Source organism: Struthio camelus, chromosome 24, assembly GCF_040807025.1.
Source record: "Struthio camelus isolate bStrCam1 chromosome 24, bStrCam1.hap1, whole genome shotgun sequence".
Classification (NCBI taxonomy): domain Eukaryota; kingdom Metazoa; phylum Chordata; class Aves; order Struthioniformes; family Struthionidae; genus Struthio; species Struthio camelus.
In genome coordinates, this window is record NC_090965.1 from 8,234,827 (window position 1) to 8,252,843 (window position 18,017).

Sequence of the window (18,017 nt, forward strand, 5' to 3'; positions counted from 1 at the left end):
CTCTAGAAGCACCTGAACATCTGACACGCAAGCTCAACCGTGACTACTGCTCTGCTTCCGGCAAGTTTCTCCATGGGAGCAACGTGAATGCTGTGTGCATCCTTACGCACTCCCCGCCTTCCCAAGGAGTCGGGGCACATTGCAGCACTGTGGTTTTAGGAGGGTATCTAATGGTAGGTACCACGATGCTCATAGCCACCCACCTCTGCACACCAACCCAGCACAACAGAGAGAACAGAAACAAACTTCCAAAATATTTGAAACAAACTGGGCTGACTGCTTGAACGGAAGCAATTGTGTGTCTAACCCTTCCCACCTTCTCACTCTCCTTTCATCTCCATTGCTCCACTTCTCCCTTCCTCATCTTATCCTTGCTCTCCACCCAGGTTTCGTTTAAGCAAGGAGGCGTCCTTGCGTGAGGAACGCTTCTCCCCATCGCGCCCACCGACTCGCGGAGTGCTGCCGTGCCTGTCGGCACGGCCGGAGCTCCTTGCCTCCCCGCCGGAGCATCGCCGGCACTCTGGCCCCGCTCGCTGCCAGGCATCGCGGGCTCTGCTTAGCTCTGGCGTGAGATGCGAAGTGACGCCTCACTGCTGGCAGAGTTACTCCGAGCTCCCTGTGATCAGCTAATTAGCTTTCTGTGCTATTATTATGTCGTCATGGTGAATCTACCCACTCCTCCGATCAGAGACAGGAGAATAGGGGAAGCTGTAATTAGAGTGAATCTCATTAGAAACTGCTTCATCTAATCAGGCTCCCCCACACCCTCTATACAACTGAAGTTCATCGCCTCAAAACAGTCCAAGCAAAGCAAAGTGCACAGTATGACCCCACATGAACGATGGTGTCATTTATATACCGCCACTTCTTTGTTTAAGCTTCTGCTTGCCTGGTGTAATTAGAACATACAGAGAACTCAAAAGCGTTCCCAGTTTCGCAGGTCACTGTCTCCAGGTTGCCTGAATATAATCATATATTTAAGAGATTATATTAGAGGACTAATTCTGCCCTCAGGCAGGCTTGCAAGCTGCTTCCACTGATGGTAACAGTTACCTGTGTGCATCCAAGGATGCAATCTGGCATCTTTGCTCTGGATACGGAAATATTGACAAATTAGTTATAACAATTAGCACCTGAGAGCTCACTCACATGTGAAGACCTCAAAGACCATCTCCTGAAGCACTCTAGGCAAGTCCAAATCACCCTCCCATTCCTGAGATGGGGAAATGGGATATGAGGCAGGCCAGTAACATGCCTGGGATTTATGAAGCCGGGCTGGGACCTGAGAGCAGTATGATGGTTGATGCCTTTCTACGCTCTCAGCTGTGATTCACCCTCATCCGCGTTATCCAGCGTGGGAAGCCTGGGTTCCACTGCGGAGCATTTCTACCCCAGCCCCAAACCTGTGCCACCATCCGCCTTGGGCTTCTCCAGCTCCCAGGGATGTTCAAGGACTCCTGAGCGCAGAGGACTCAGGAGGGGGAATCAAGCACAGAAAAGGAAGTATAAAAGAAGCAACAGAAGTAATCACCATATCGAATGTTCTTCAGTTCCTATTTTGTCAGCTCCACAGCCAGACACTAGAGATATAGCAGGAGAGCTGAGGAAGTCCATTAAATCCTTCCTCTTTATTAACAGGCTCTTCATAATCCATCCCTTTCCAGCTACACCATAAAATGGGAATCAAGTTTTAGCCATTTTAGCTATTCTGAGGCTGATAGGAGAAATAATTGCTGATATTCAGCATTTTCACCAGCCTCCATATCACATTCTGGGTTTATCTGGTCCCATGACAAGTGCCGGGAGAGTCAAGTCCCGGCCCAGTCCTGCAGTGCTCGGGGGAACGGCGGCAGGTCAGCGCGAGAGCTGCAGGGTACAGCTCACTTGACATCAAATCTCGGCAAAGACTAGCACAGCAACTTCAGTTCTCTGCCACGCTTGCCCTCCCCGAAACGGTCTCTCTCCTGACTGCAGCGGAGAGGTTAATGAATGAGAGAACCCTGAGACTCGGATTAACCAAGGGCTGAAGATGGACACAGAACTATCATCGCTAATATTTGAACATGCTCCCCTGTTCAAACATTCACAGTTCCCTTATCTGTGAGTGCCTCAGTCTTCCAGACGAGAAATGCATCTCCATGGGTCTCTGCACGCCCAGAAACCGCCTCTGTTCCTTCTGGGAGGCCTAATCTACAATTTAAAAAGGCAGCATCTCTTCACACATCGTGCTGCTTTGGTGCCCCATCTCTCTTCCCCAGCTCTGCTCTGGCCCTCCTCCCAGCTGGAGTCTCTTGACACTCCTGAAACGCCCATTTATTCTGCGCGGGACATACAGAGATCATTCCTGGCATGATCTGTGCGTGGGTCGTGCTCAGCTACGCACCCGCATCTGCAGTGGGAAGTGTGTAACCCTCAGTGCATCAGGTGCGCCTATGGACTGTTATAGCACATGGATGTCTATGTGATACATATAGATGTATAGTGCATTTATCTTTTTTTTTGTTTGTTTTTAAACTAAGCCCCCCCCCCCCAAACCATTAACCCTACAAATGTCAACTCTACATTCACACTGCTGGGTAAAAAGCAAATTTGCCATAGAAATCCCAGGGGAGATTTATGGTGGTGTAAGTTTCTTAGCAAGTGTGAAGATCCTTGCTCAGCTCCCATCACTCAAAAGCCCACCTCTTGCTCATACAATTTTAATTTTTTGAGATACCTGCAGCAGTGGCTGCAATAAAGGTAGCGTAAGCTGTTGATCTGTGAAAAGAGGAACTTTTCACAGTCAGAAGTCACTGGACTTCTCATAAATGTTACGTTTTCTTCAGAGCACACCTGGTCTGGGGGGAAGGCTCGGATGACTAATATAAAGATTTTACAATTGCACTGATGCTTGCCTGAGATTTTTGGAACAGTCGAAATTATAATGCATTAAAATGAAATAACGGACAGTATTAACATAGATGCAACCAATTCCTTGCCAAGCAAGGTTCAGTCACAGTAAGACAGAAGATGACCTAAAGGAATAAATAACAAAATGGGAGCTTGCAGGGGTTCCTAAATGAATTTTTGCTGGGGCTGCACGTTCAGCCACAGCAAATACATGATGGCTGCAGTTCAGTCAGTCAGATACCCGAGTAACGGAAGCGTGCGTTCACATAGCGTCCGCACGTAGGAATAGCTGGCTTAAAGTCCCAGGATACAGCGCAGGCAAAGGGATCAAGCACAGCCCGGTACTTAAATCCAACCCGCCCCCAGGCACGCTTGGCTCCTCTTACCCGTAGAACTCGCAGGTCTGGTTTCCCAGGGACACCGACACGCTGCTGCCCGCTCCCAGGTAATGGCCAGTGATGGTCACCATGGTGCCTCCCGACTCCGGGCCGCGACTGGGATTCAGAAAACTTATTGATGGATTCTTGAGAAAGAAAAGAACAAACTCAGCGCTCCTGTCTGCTCGGAGCGGAGCTCTCCGCGAACAGCTACGCACGGGTCACAGCCGGGGACAGCAGGAGAAATACCATCCCACTGAGTACGTGCACTAAGCAGGAACACCCTTTTCATAAAGGAAAAACAAAATGGAGATGGGTCCTGCAAATCTTGCAAACAGGCTAAATTTCCAAACCACGCTTCCCAATAATATTTTGAGGGCAGAGTCTATGTCCCATTGCTGATGGAAAGACACCTCTGGTGTGTGCACTTAGACCCCTTTTGACACGTTATCAGTGATATTATTGCAGAAATGCCACCTCTTTATCCTGCCTTGCAGCTGCGATAACTATTTATCCCCCTTAATACGTTTTGCAAAATGCAGGTACCTTTTCATTTGTTTTCAATCAGTGGATATAACCAAGTTGTTTTACTAATGCTTTCACATTACCCTCCTTATGATTCTCATCTGCAAGCTGGCCGCTTCCCAGCTCCGCTCCCTCGGTACCACCTGCTTGGCAGCTTAGTGACTTTGTGCTGTTTTCTCTACTGCTTTCAAAATGCAACACGTGTTTTTCTGGGTGTCACAGCATTTGCCAAAGTGGTTTAGACCAAAAGCCTGTTTCACTCTGACTCCTTATTCCTATGCTGGCCTGAACAGAGCAGAGCAAAGCACACAATCCACCCTGTTGTGGATAATTATGGAATAATGTTGCAAGAGGGAAAAATTCCTCCTTCAGCTGCCTGTGGTCAGCTCATAGCCCTTACCCTCGTTGTTACACCAGCAATACCTAGACAATGTGAACGTTAGCGGCGATGTTTACGTTATACAGGCTTGGGAGCATTTGATACAACAAAGAGAAGTGATTCCGAGACAGAAAAAAACTCCAAAGGATGTTCAGTACATGCCTGCTCATCAAAAAGCTCTGTTAGCCTACAGCCCCATCCCGGTGACCCTTCCCAGGGCGAAATCAGGAACAAGCTGCAGTACTGTGAATTGTCCGGGGGGCAAGAGCCCACTGCCAGCCTCCCTCCTCCTTGACGTCCTGGCACCGGTGACAGTCTGTCCCGAGGAGCCCAGCAACCGAAAGGAGCATTTATTCAGCACATCCATTAGGTCCAGCACATTCACATACACAAACCAGTGAACAGGGCTGCACGCACCCTGAAAAGCGGGGTCCTCCTCTGCATTCAAAGGAAATTATTAGCGCCTCCTGGCTACAAGCACCTGACGTTTCTGGTGTGGACGACTGAACTGAGTATCACCTTGTCTAAGCATGACAATCCTTGGAAATTCAAGGCACTGCCAAAAATACAAAATCTGACTGTAACCCCAAGCAGTCTTTCTTGTAAACAAGGGAATGAGAGAAGAGCTGAGGGTCCATACTAGAGACCTACAAAAGCCCCAAGGCTGGGATGAGGCCTGCGCTGGATGAGGATATGATAGCTAAATAAGACTTTTCCATCTTCAGCTTATGATTTGGTGATAATTATGACAGATTTACAGATCTGAAGTAACTCCAAGGTTCCACCTCTCCAGATAAAATGGGTGTAATTAAGGCGACAGCATAGATCCTGCGTGGTGTCAGCCATCAGATGAGCTCACTAAGGCATGAACCCTCTCAGGGTCAGAGCAGAGCTCTGCTTTAAGGTACCAATCAATTTTACTACTGACTTTAATGGCATAAACCAGCCGTAATGGAATTTGTGGCGGCGCCAAAGAGAAAAATAGAGGCCAAATAAAAAAGGAAATGATGTACTAGAAGTTTTAGATGCCTGAGAAAAAGAAACGATAACACGGGTAAGTGCTGAAAACAAGGAGCAACATTGCAGAGAATGATAATGCTCAACATATGTTTAGCGGGCTGCTGCAAGGTACTACTCCAAGATTAATCTCTGCAATTACCTTCCACTGGCTCCTGATTATTACTTAACACAAACCATGAGAGCATTCTCTTTCGTGTAGCATGAGAATCTTTAAATAACAGCCAATCTGGTGACTATGGTATACAAAATAGGATTTTCAGATCAACATAGCATTTGGCCTGCAACATGGTCTGCATGACTCTGGGAGCTAGGCAACGGGCCTGCGAAGGCTCCAGATCAGCCAGCCCAGGTCCCCTTCGTTTTTCACCCAATCCTAATGGTGACACCTGAGGTCTGGTCCTGGCTTTGCAGCAACTCATCATATGCCATTAGCAAATCACCTCCCTTTTACAACAGTGACTATCTCAAGGATTTGTTTATTCACCTGGCGTCTACTTTTACTTGCTAGCACGCTCAGGCATACACTTAACTTCAATCAACTGCCTGATCAGGTGCCTTGCCACGTCACAGCTAGGCCATTCATTTTATTTGCCTATGGAAAGGGGATTATAACAGCAGTTTCTTAAGACATGGCTTTTTCATGGAAAACGAAAATTTCACAACCTAAAAGTTAATAAACATTAAAAACTTGCACCTGTGAACTCTATTCAGCATTTGCCAAGGGCTTTCCTCGAGTAGGATATGTGACAGAGAGCAGAGGAGTGCCCTGACTGCCTACCGTATGCAGGAACCAGACGTTACTTTCAAGTTTGGACTCTGCTAACAGCCTTACGGCGTCCCATTATTTTGCACCATTGCTACGTTGTTGAAAAAATGAAATCCCAGGGGAGGGTGGTGCTTACAACGCTGATAGGACAGCAGGGGCTAGCCTGATTTATCTCTCAATTAGTTTACAAATTGCGGACAATTGCTAAGTGCTGGCATTTCACTGCATACACAGATTCCACTAAGCACAAAATCAATGCGACTGGATGAAGTGCCCTGTTTAGGCAAAACCGGAGATACGAGAAACTCCAGCTGCGGCTTTTAAGTTTATGAATCAAAAGGCTGCTAATTAAATAACAGAAGGAAGTTTCAATCACTCAAGCAATGGAAATCCACCAACTCAAAGAGCAACTCTTCATTAAGCAGACAGATAAAGCCTACAATGAATTGGCATCCTTCGGGGGGGAAAAAAAAAATTAGGGAATATTTGGATGCAGAACTACCCTTCCATCCCAAAGTGCATCATGGGGAAAAAATTAAATTTAGAGACACAGAAACTAACTCAGATACGTTTAGGATTCACAAGCACTTGATTAATAATAAGGTTCTAGTCTGGCCTCAATATCCGAACTGCAGGAAGATCGTCTCTGCTGCTCGCTCTCCTTTGGTGTGCATTTTTGTGCTCTTGCATAGAGACACATTAAGCGTCTGCTTGCACGTACACGTACGCAAAGAAAACATCTTCAAAATCAGCAAGAAGCAACACAGCAGCTTTCTCTCAATTAACTAGGTCCAAAGTAACAATATTCCTTTATTACTCTTCCCTTCTCAAGATAGAGGAACATCTTGAGCATAGACTCCAATTCTTGGACAAGGCCATGCACATTAAGTTCACAGTACAGCACTAACTTATGCTCGACGTAATGCTCCTGCTCAGAGAACAGTAATACACTTTGCAAGCAGTAACTGAGCCTAACAATACGAAGAAGATTATCACTATATTACAGGTGCAAAGCTGGGCCAAAAGTCGTGGGAACTCTGGCTCCTAAATCCTCTTTATGGGCTGCAGACCTCCTCAGCCCGCGCGAAGGTGGGGCTAGCCGGCTGGGCCAGCAACGAACGGCTGGTGCAACACCACAGGGAAAGCACTGAAACAGAGGGCAAATTTGGGATTTTCGCCTGGTGCTGAACCCTGTCCCCTTGACACGAACACCTGCAGAGCAGACCTTGCGGCGGGGGCCCGGCCCGGCCCCGTCGGGATACTCACCACGAACACGTAGTGCTGCGCCGACTTGGCCGTGAACTCGGGCTCGCACTCGCCGATGCAGAGGAGCGCGGGGCCGGAGCTGATCCCCGGCAGCGCCTGCCCCATCTCGCACACGATCCTGCAAACAGAAAGGCCGCAGTGAGGCTCTGGCCGCAGGGGCCAGCAGCGCCCCGCCAGCCTCGACACGGGGGTGTGGGTCTCCCCAACCCTTTAACTTTGATATCTGCCTCTTTCCTCTTTGGAAGAAGTTAATTACTGAGTCTATTTTTATCTCGTGCAGTAACTTAAAGAAAAAAAAAAATCAAAATTAGACATAATTATTACAAGCTGTAAACTCCAGAGCAAAGCAGAGCACTAATGGCAATATATTAGCCAGTAGCAAAGTGAGTGCGAAGTCCTCGGAGTAACAGATGAGTTCATTAAGCGAACAGCTCGCGTGGCGGCCTCCCAGTTAATCAAGAACGGAGAAGCCTGCTAGGGGGTGACGGAGGCGGACGCGGGGAGCGGCTGCCTAGCAGGGAGCCCACCGGCACGGGGAGCTGGAGGAACTGAAACGCAGGGATACGGCGCCGCTCCCGTCGCCCACCGCGGCGCGGCCCGAGGCAGAGAGCGCGCACGCGACGACGACGTTTAGAGCTGGAGCCACAAGGGCAGCGAGAGTCTTTCTGCGCCGCTGTTGCCCCGCTGGTCTCGCCTCGCCTCCTGCCAGCCGTCGGGCCAACACAGCAGCAGCAAGCGGTTCCTGACCCGCCGCGGGAGGAGGGGACCGCAGAGGGTTTCTCCCAGACGGGCAAGGAGACACCAAGACGGGGGCAACTCAACTCCTTGCCAGTCCCGCAGCAGCCCCCAGCACAGGGCCCATGTCCTGTGCCCAACCAGGTGCCACGGAGCCAGGGGCAGTGGCACAAGTGACCGTGGCACACCTGATCCCGATTCCTAATAAAAGCCAAATTCCCAGCAGGTACCTTGTTACCAAACGAGGCATTCGGCAGAGCAGTAGGGTGCTGATTGCTGGGCTAAGCGGTCCTTTCACCAACATTAACCTAATTGCTGGCTGATAGATTGCATGGCTGGAGCATATGGTGAGTCATTACAGCCCTGGAATTCAGTCTGCCCCCAGAACCCTTAAGAGGGTCCTTTCATCTGCAGTCATCTTTAAAAGGCAGCTCTCGTGCTAGCTTGCTGTTATCTGCCCAGGGTAAATGTTTTAATGATGCTAACAAACTTTGAAAGCTCAAGAACAGTAATTAGAGTCATGATTATAAAACCAGGGTTTCATACCATCAAAGGCAGATAATTTTATAATCTTCCGTCTTTTATTTGAAAAATAAAACAAAACAAAACGCGGCTCAGCAGAATAGCCCAAACCACCACCATCACCTGCAGCACTCCTAGCGCGCTGCGGCCGCTGCGACGACGCTAACGGCGCTTTGCGCTTCCACAGCGCGAGCGTAAAGCGCTTCCTGACTTCTGCTTCCGGGGAGCCGAGGTCGCAGGACACAGCAGCGACCGAGCCCACCCCAGCTCTCCTGCCCTCCCGACCCGCACGGCAGCACCTTGGCTAAATTCGGGTGAAATCCCCCTCAAGCCAGCAGCAGGGACGCGTGTGTCACTTTGGGAGGTTTATTTGCCTGTCCTCTGCTACATACCTATTTTCTAATTTTCGGTGGACGTTTTCCTTAGTGAAATAAATGCAATGACTGCAGCGGAGGCCTATCCGGATTAAACTGCTGTCAGCACCTCGCGTGCCTAACAAACGGCGGCTGGCCGGCAGTGGCACGGGATGAATGCCAAGCGGCGAGGGGGGCGAGCCCACGGCAAGGTGCTCGGCGGAAAAGTTGCCTAGCAAAGCAGGAAGGGCAGCACAGAAGGAAACCAAACCCTGAATGGCAGTTTAAAGGGGTGTTTACCCCCTCCAGACAACCCCCAAGCACCGACTCCTCCTCTGCTGTGAAAAGGGCATGCCCTGTCCCAGGCTCGGTGCACCTCCAGACCCGTTTCCGCAGCTCACAGAGCTGGAAAGGGTTGGAAAACAGGGAGCAGAGCCCGGGTGACCCACTGGCCTCCCGCGCGCTGGGGAAGAGGCGTTTCGGGGCGCCCGGCGGCCCAGAGCACTCACTGTTCGGCGACGACGTACTGCTCCGGCAGCGGCGTGCACTGCACCCCGGCCACCTGCACGTTGTGGGCAATCTCGGAGAAATCCAGGCCCAGGTTGACGCCGCGGATGGTCACTCTCGTCCCGCCTTCCGGGGGGCCTGACACCGTCAGGATCTAGAGGGGAACAAACCACAGTTCAGGCCGCGGGAGGAAGACTTAGCAGGTTTCCCCGCCGCACCCCTGCTTCGTTGACCGGCTTGCCAACGAGCTCTGGCTTTGCAAGCTGCCCCCGAAGCCGCGAGCTGCAAGCCCTCCTCCGCCCTGCGTGTCCCCAGGCTCCTGCCCTCGGGCCAGCACGGGCTCCGCCGCGCTCCTCCTGACCCCTCCGGAGGTGCTGGAGAGGCCCCGGAGGCCAAGTCCAGGTGTGCGGCGCCCTGACGCAGGACAGCGAGCTGGGCAGGGCCTTGAACCCCACCATGCCCCCAAAAGCCTTCCGGAAGGATAAACCTCACTCCCTTTTTATCGACTACAGAAAAGGTAGTAACCTTCCCCAAGCTGCCTGCTGCTCTGGAGAACTTTGCTACCTTCAGCCTTGGCTGCTCTCTGAACGTTAACATCACGTTTTATTAGTAAGTTGGCACCTCGAATGACTTAGAAACGTTAAAGTGCGAGATGCGTGCTTTAAAGCTGCCTGTTTATAGCCTACCTCAGCCATAATCATCTCTGCTCTCATACGCTTTCATGAAGGACGATACCACCTTCCATTAGCAACATAAATCACAACAACGTATCGCGACGAGAGGAGGACCCCAGACTCCGCAACGTACGTCCTGCCTCTGCCCCCGGTTCCCGGCGCTCTGGGAAGGCGAGCCGCGCGGCCCACGCTGCCAGCCGCAAGCCCCCCGGCCTCAGCGGCTGCCGGCCACCGCCGGCCCTGGCGGCTCTAGAGCGCGTTAAAACGCTCCGCGCTGCGGCGGGCACGCTGCTCCCTCCCCCCTGTTCAAAAAGGGCCGCGGTTTGCCGCTCTCGGCCCCGCCAAGCCGCCCGGCCCGAAAAACGCCCTGACCTGGAAAAGCCCCAGCACGGAGCTCCGCTCGACCTAGATTTTAGTGGCCGCTAATTGAACAGTTTTGAAGTAACTGTGCCATACAGCAGCCCCAGGGTCACAACAGATGCGTTCAATTAATTACAGCTGGGGAGATTCAGCCGCAACCCCGGAAAGAAGGGGAGTCTTAGAGGTCCAGCGGCCCCCAAGGCGGGGACCCCTCGAGCGGCGGCGACGGCCACCGGCCCGGGCAGCGCCCCGCGGCGCGCTCGCCGTCAGCAGCATCTGGACCTCGGGTTGCTTTTCACACAGATTTCTGAGGCCCTGTTTTTACGTAGACGCACAACCGCCGCTCAGCAGATCTAACCTGTGGCGGCTGCTGCCGCCGTCCGGGTCTATCTTAAGCCCCCCTAAACCCGGTCAGGGCGGGAAGCTGCACAGACTGCAGAGCTCGCCGTAACAACAGGCTGCATTTCTGCTCTGAGACAGAAAGGATTAGGAAGAAATATTCCCCAAGCAACGTTAGGCCTATTTGCTTCCTATCTGCCCTAAAAAGGGCTCATCACGTTGTTAGAGTTACTCGTGTACTGCGACCAGCAGTAATGCGTTTAGCACAGAGGTTTTCAGCCTTGCAGGATCAAAAGAATCTGCAGCGGGGAGCAAGGAAAAACAAGGCTGTTATCGGGGTTTTACATTTACTGCGTAAGGCTCTGTACCTCTGCTGGAAACTTTTTAGGACATCTGCAAAACTGAAACAGTCTGAAAAATCACTGACTAAGATCTGAAGCGGGGGCTGGCATGCACAGCCTTTGGTTTTGCTGATCTCCTAAATTACTCTCGCAGGACCCTTCTCCTCTCTGTCTCAGTTTCTCCTTGCGTGAGACAAATAAGCAACTCGCCTTCCTACAAAGCATGTTCCGTGCTGCTCAGTGAAAGGATATATGCAAGTGCAAAGCACTGGATTATCACTACAGAGGCTGCAGACACACAGACGAAACGGACGGAGAGATGAGCTTGCTTACCCTTGCGCTCTGCTCTGCCCTTATGTCACCTACGGGACACAGACGCACCAGCACACTTCTGCTGGTGCAGCTTCTTACCTCAAACCAAGGTAGGTTGTACCAATACAAATCAACTCAGCTTTGCTTGTTCATCTTAAGGGTTTTGCATCCATGTGGCAGCAAGGTGCCAATAACCCTCCACAGAGGCCACACCTGAGCTTTAATGTAGTTGGTACGATAGAGCGCCGCAGCTGTGAAGCAAAGCATCTGTATCCCTGAAGAATAAGCCCCTCTGAAGGCTTCTTTCTGGACATGAGCTTCATGTCCCTCCATTCTGCTTGCTCTTCATAAACCATCTACATGCAGTTCCCACCAAGCCAGTGAAAGATGCATTCTCCTCCCAGGCTCATAACCTTGTGCTGCTTCTTATATCCTGCCTAGCCATCCTTCAGGACGTTCCCTGTGCTGGAGAGCTGGGAATACACAGCGGAGAAGATGGGAAGAGGAGAAAGGCAGAAATTTGGGAGGTGGCAACTTGTGGGCCAGCTTGCTTCCCCCTCATCTACCCAAAAATGTTTTCCTCCTCCTTCTTATCCTCCTGTTTGAGGATCTCACAGCACTTTGTGAATATTAAATTGGTGATAGGTTATTACTGTATCAAACCCTCAGTGAGGGCATCTTCAGATGCAAAAAGGAGCAAGTATTTGCCTTGGGACCCAGAAATTCAGTGGCTGAGGCAGGAGCAGAGCTGGGGAGTGCTGGTGCCCAGCCGTCCTGCTCTGAACAGGAAGCACCAGCAGTGCCGGGGCTGGAAAAGGATCCCTGAGCCCAATACAGTGCTAGCATGCTCCCCCCCAGCCTGCAGAAGACGCTCCTGTAATGTAAGATCAACGTTTTCACCTTATGGCTTGCCAGTTCTGAAATACAGCAATATTAAACCAGAAGTGTCTGCAAAAGCCAGGGAGAAGTAGGACTGGTTGCAAGTCACAGACAGACCTTTCCTTCTGCTGAGCTGGAGACAAGCTGGGAGCCCAAGACAGTTGTGCAGTATAACCAGTTGGCATCCATTAGGGTGCAGAGAGAGCGTCCTGGTTGCAGAATAAATGGCATAACCGCCACCCCCTCCTCCAAATGTCATCCACCTTCATCCTTATCTCTTTGTCTTCCCCCCCCCCCCCAAAGCTCTGTGGGCCCCAGCTGATGAGCCCAGCAGGGAAGCAGCACATAAGCATTGTCATCCCGGCATGATCCCTCCTTGTCTCTGCCTTAGCTGATAGCACATTCAGAACCTAATTGTTATCTCAGCAGAGCAACTCCATTATTCAGCCTGACACCACCCCCCCTTCAGCTGTTTGTTGCGCTGATGTTATATTAATGAGGCCTGCAAATAAATGAATAGGAGATCAGAGTGCCGCTTGTTCGCAAGAAAACTGATTTTTATTTATTTATTGCTGAGACCACAGACTGCGTGGAAGTTTGGTGCTGTTAAAGGGACACCAGCAGTGATGGCTTGGCCCCATAGTCAGACCATGCAAAGAAAAGGACAGTGTATATACCGTTTGTTTACTTTTATGACTATTAAAGCATGATCTCTTTTTGCTAGTTACGCTTCCCCCAGAGGGAGTGGAACCTAGGAGCTATAACAGAAGGTATCCTGGGACATTGAGAGGTTTGAGTTTAGGAATACCCAAAACTGCAGGGTTTCTGCTGAGGCTCTGCCTTTGCCTATAGGCCTGACTGCCCGAGAACTTGCACAATTCAGTAATAGAACTTAGTCCGCTAGAGTGCCTTTCCCCATCAGCAGATCTCAAAGTACACAAAGGCGGCTATAGTTCTTTCTAGTTTTCCCCTTCTTTTTCCACAATAGTGGAAACCTGACTTGAAAAAAAAAAAAAAAAAAAAACCCCAAAAGGTAAATTCATAACAAGTGTGGGAGGTGAAGCTCAAGGAAAAACACCAAACGCTGCAAGACTTACGATAAAATCACAGCAGCTCACAGCACTGCCAGAGTCAGCTGAGCACACGAGACAGATTCCCCTAAAACTTATGTTTTCTATTGCTGACCCTCACCGTGGAATCGGCCGATCTGCCAACAAAAGCACAGACAACGTTTCCTACTCATTGTCTCAGCTCCAAACCCACCCAGGGCAATCTTCCGAGACTCAGAACATCCCCTGGCGAGGCACACGTGCCTCCCGCTTTGACAGCCGAGACAGACCTGGGTATGCAGACAAGAAACGTGCAACAGCAAAGCTCTGCTCTTTTCTCTTTGGACAGAGACCAAAAATATTGCTTTCAAGTTGGACAGTGATAAAATACTCCGTGGCAGTGCCATGCCTGCAGCCAGCAATGAGAGCCAGCCTGAAAAAATGCTCAGATGCAAATTATTCAGTGGCTGGAGCAGAGTATTTTTTTCCCCTTCTTTGCCTAGCTCAAGGAGGGGTAAATAAATCTAAGACTTCTGAAATGTTACAACTGTCTGGACAGTTTATGATGAAGAAAATCCCAGGCAGAGGCTATTTTGCTTCCGGCATCTTGTAACATAACCCTGCGCACGCAGAACACTCAGATAAGGAAAAGAGGAGCTGCCTACTGCTGAAAGGGACCACGGGGGAGAGCTTACTCCTTCCCTTAAGGAGTTCTGGGGAGGAAGGGAACGAAGCCCCTTTGAGCCAACATCTTCGATAGGCTCCTGCTGTCAGGCAGGACGGGAAGGGGAGCTCCCAGGGCAGCACAGCCTGGGTAGCGCTCGCTGCCGCGTGCCAACCCATCACCGCTGGGATCAGCTCCGGCCAGAGCTGAGCGAGCGCCTCAGCACGCTCCTGAATCAGGAGGTAAGCAAATACAGGGAGCTTAAAGCAGGCTTCAAGTAGGACTTTGACACCGCAGCAGCCAGCTTTCTGCTCAGAGCGCATTTCAGGTGGAAAGTGAATGCTGTCAGTGCACTGCAACGTTTTCATTAACTTCCTCTATAACTTTTAAAAAGTTAATGGCAATGGGCACCCAGAAACATTGCTGCCAGGCCCCTCTTCCTGGAAAGGCTGTGACTTGGGAAGCGCCAGTGCTGGCAGGGCTTCCTGCTTGTTAACGCAAAAGCCAGACGACCTTGGGCCCAGGTAAGCGGCCCCTCAAGCACCTGAGTCTAAAATCGAGAGCAGACCTCCCTCTGGCGATGAGCAGCCAGCCCCCTTTCGATTTGGAGCTCGGTAACTTTGGTTTCTTGTAACCGGCAGGACAAGGTGAACATCCCGGCATGCCCATAAGGCTCATTTTATCTCTACATAGATAGCTACGACCTGCTAGATAAGCAAAAAGAACTAAGGAAGGGGCAGACTCTCAACAGTTTTCAACATTTTCACCTCTCCACACAATCAAAACCACACCGACCTCCGCTCTGCAGTCGCACCAGCTCCGCTCGGCGTTTCGGTGTCTACCAAGCTCTGCACAAGAGAAACGCCTGCCCGTTATTAGCATGATCTGGCCAGGCAGAAGGTGCAGGAAAGAAACGCCAGAGGCCTGATAACGTCCCTGTGGGACGGACGGAGTCCCCTCAGCGGTATGCTCCATCAGTCAAGCCCAGCCCCATCACAACGCTACAAGCCTCTACGGTTTTCTCCTCTCCTTGAGGAAAAGGAGGCTCAGGCCTGCCTGCCAGGGGGTTTGAGCACGAGCTAGTTTAACTAGGCTGGTTTAGAAACCAATTTGCGTTAAGAGGAAACTTCCATATTGTAACAGGGTCTTTATTAAGCTGGCACAAGTACGTGGAAAAGCCCTGCTCCCTTCCCTGCCGTGCCCGGAGTAGCCACAAACATCGGTGCAAGAGGCCACTTGGCTACAACATTGTTTTACACCTGTGCCCTACTACTCCTTCGGCAGCACGGACGCACGCTCGGGACAAGGGAGGCTACTGGGGGGAGTTAATTAGGTGAGAAACCAAAACCTTCTTTCATCCCCACCTGACGTGTCACTCCTAATAGTAACGTTAACAGACCAGGAGCAGTTTTACTGGTAAAAATGCTCCTGGGAGACATTTTGCATCCCTCAGTGGTCTGAGCAGAAACATCAGAAACATCAACTATAGACTAATTAGCTCCCTAGTTTAATTAGCATTCATGCAACAGTCCATAGCGGTCACCCCACCGGTGACAGCGATGCCTGGCAAGTGACAGATGCCGAGCGGGGGCACCGGGGTTGCAAACTCTGCTCGTGTGCTCAAGAATCCGCAAATTAATTTCACGGAAAGTAGTGGAGCGTTTTCTTCTCTCTTCCTCAGCGCAGGACAGATGACGATGTATTTTCAGACTAGACGGAAACAGACGCAAATCAATTTTGATAGAATTAAGGAGAACGGGCCAGAGCTGGGCAGGCTCCAGGTACCCTCGCTTACCTCGGTGATACGTGGATTCGAGCACTTGACGTTTCTGCTGGACCAGTCGAGCCAGGGCTGAACGGCGGGGGAGCTGCAATGCTGGCGCAGCGTGCACTTGGCCTCGCCGCGGCACCAGCCGCACTCGAACTTCTGGTCGGCCTTTAGGCACAGGCCGCAGCTCTCCCGCTGGGCCGCGCACTTGTACAGGTGAACTGCGGAGAGGGGGGACGAGCACAGGCTGAGCGCCGCGGCGGAGCGCGGCCCCTCGAGCCTTACACCGCTTACGCCGGTCCCCAGCTCCCCAGGGCCGGGAGGAGTCGATCTCCCGGCATCTACCAGGTACGCGACGTCCCCGGCTGCAGTAACAGTGACTGTAGCTAACGCTGCTCTGCCTTAAAACCCACTTCCCAGCCCTCAACAAGCCTTCCTTCCCACGGCTCGAAAGCAAAACCGAACAGGCATTACCTTTCAAATCCTCTGGGTTGTCGATAACAAAGTTCCCGTTCCAAACCACAGCGAAGTCCACTGCTAAGTTGCTTATGTCCATCCCATCATAGAGATACTAAAGAAGAAGATTGAGAATGAAACGCTTGGGAGGATGCATCCGAGTCGGTAACACAAAAAGAGGATTTTTAAAATGATGTCAATTCTCTGCTTAAAAACCTGTGCTGATATCTGAACGACCACTAGGTTTACACTTCATCTCCAGGGTCCTGTTTTGGCTCACTTCTGCTCACCACTAAGATAATTAAATCAGATCTGGTCCCTGAGAGAGGCAAGAGATTAATTATTCCACTCACGTAGGCTGCTCTTGTCACTCAGTCGCTAGCTTATCAATACAGCCCCTCCAGTTAATCAAGCTAGAAAGACTGCTGCCTGCAGGCCATCTTCTTCTGTAGGCACCACGCACCCCAGTGTGACTGGAGCTTAGAAATCAAGCTGTACGGCTCAGGCTGAGAAAACAGGCAATAACGGAGGGAGAAAGAGATGGTGCAGAGAAGTCCTTTCCAAGGCTCTGCTTCAGTCTAGTCTATGGTAGCACTCACTTCAATTATTCACCTTCTCATGGACATCCTGCAGGCCACAGCAGCGTGGATTGGACACTTCAGATGAATTCCTACTGTACTTTGTAATCCCCATTATCACAATTAGCACCAATAAGGCCCCACATACAGCTGTTCTCTTTAAACCAACCAAGACCTGCTAAAAAGTCTTGGGTAACAGAGCATTGCCTTCATCTGTGGGATAAGGCAATGAAGTCTCGGCCAAGGCAGGCCGCTTAGAGCTTGTCCACGTCCAAAAACTGCGCTGTTTTAACTTATTACATTTAGTTATACTGATTTACCCAGCGTGGATTTTACAAAGTTTGTATAAAACCAGACCTTCTACTCAACTGAGAGAACAGTGAGCACAGAGTTGTCCTTAAATTTTCTACGTACTATTTCCTATTTGCCTAACAGTAATAAAAGTGCTTTTCTAATATTCATAAATCACTTTGGATAGGAAAAGTACTATACAGTATTAAGACATTTATTAGCCACCAAGCTGCAAGGCCCAAAGACAGCCAGTGATGTATAAATATCCGGTGAAATTTTTAAAAATTCAAAACTTCATTAACAATTTAAGACCATCTTTGCTGAACATTAAAGTAGACCCTGAAGTTCTTCGTTCTGCTGCCTAAAACAAACTGAATGTGTCCTCTTTGCCCACGGACCTCTCCGAGTGCACAGTGAGGAGCCAGAGAAGCAAGGTCTTCCCTGCCCTTCGTCCCGCTGAAGCGGGCTAGGTGACAGGCGCACGCGGTGCAGGTGGAGGGTGCCCTGTGGACAGAGGCAAGGCTGTGTTTGCCTTAGGCAGTTCAGCGTTCCCAAGCAGGTGCCACAGCGACTCTGAAAAGCGAAAGCCCTCCCTGCGAGAACTGCTACACTATTAATACTGAGCGTTCCCAGCGGCACTGCTGGGAGGTTGCAGTAAAACCCTTCCAGGTCCATTCGCCAGGGCTGCCACATCCTGCTGCAGACTGAGGCAGAGCTATCTCCCCCTACCTGCTTCTTCAGCAGCATCGTTCGGGTAATTTCCATCTCTCTGTTGCGCCGTATCCTCTCTCCGGCGGTATTCCTCTCCCCTCCTTCCCTGCGCCGCGCAGCTTTTCAGCATTACTGTGTTCTGTCAAGCTGCCGTGACCTGGGATTTGACAGCTCCCTGATAAGGGGTCTGTGATTCTCTTTATCTCTCCTCTGTGAATTAGCTTGCCTTAACACCTTTGTGGCATCCCCTCCTCCT

The 18,017-nt window shown here is 50.7% G+C and overlaps 1 protein-coding gene across 2 annotated transcripts in view; it reads right to left on the bottom strand.

Annotated features, from left to right (window-relative positions):
* The window catches only part of PLXNA2 (plexin A2), a 189,990-nt gene that overhangs the window by 32,636 nt on the left and 139,337 nt on the right, over positions 1 to 18,017 (bottom strand). For both annotated transcript variants that reach the window (XM_068918140.1, XM_068918141.1), the window contains exons 11-15: positions 16,200 to 16,296; positions 15,753 to 15,946; positions 9,342 to 9,493; positions 7,223 to 7,340; positions 3,276 to 3,412 (exon numbers count right to left, since the gene is read on the bottom strand). In XM_068918140.1, the coding sequence (XP_068774241.1) occupies positions 3,276 to 3,412; positions 7,223 to 7,340; positions 9,342 to 9,493; positions 15,753 to 15,946; positions 16,200 to 16,296 (698 nt within the window). The remainder of the gene's footprint in view (positions 1 to 3,275; positions 3,413 to 7,222; positions 7,341 to 9,341; positions 9,494 to 15,752; positions 15,947 to 16,199; positions 16,297 to 18,017) is intronic.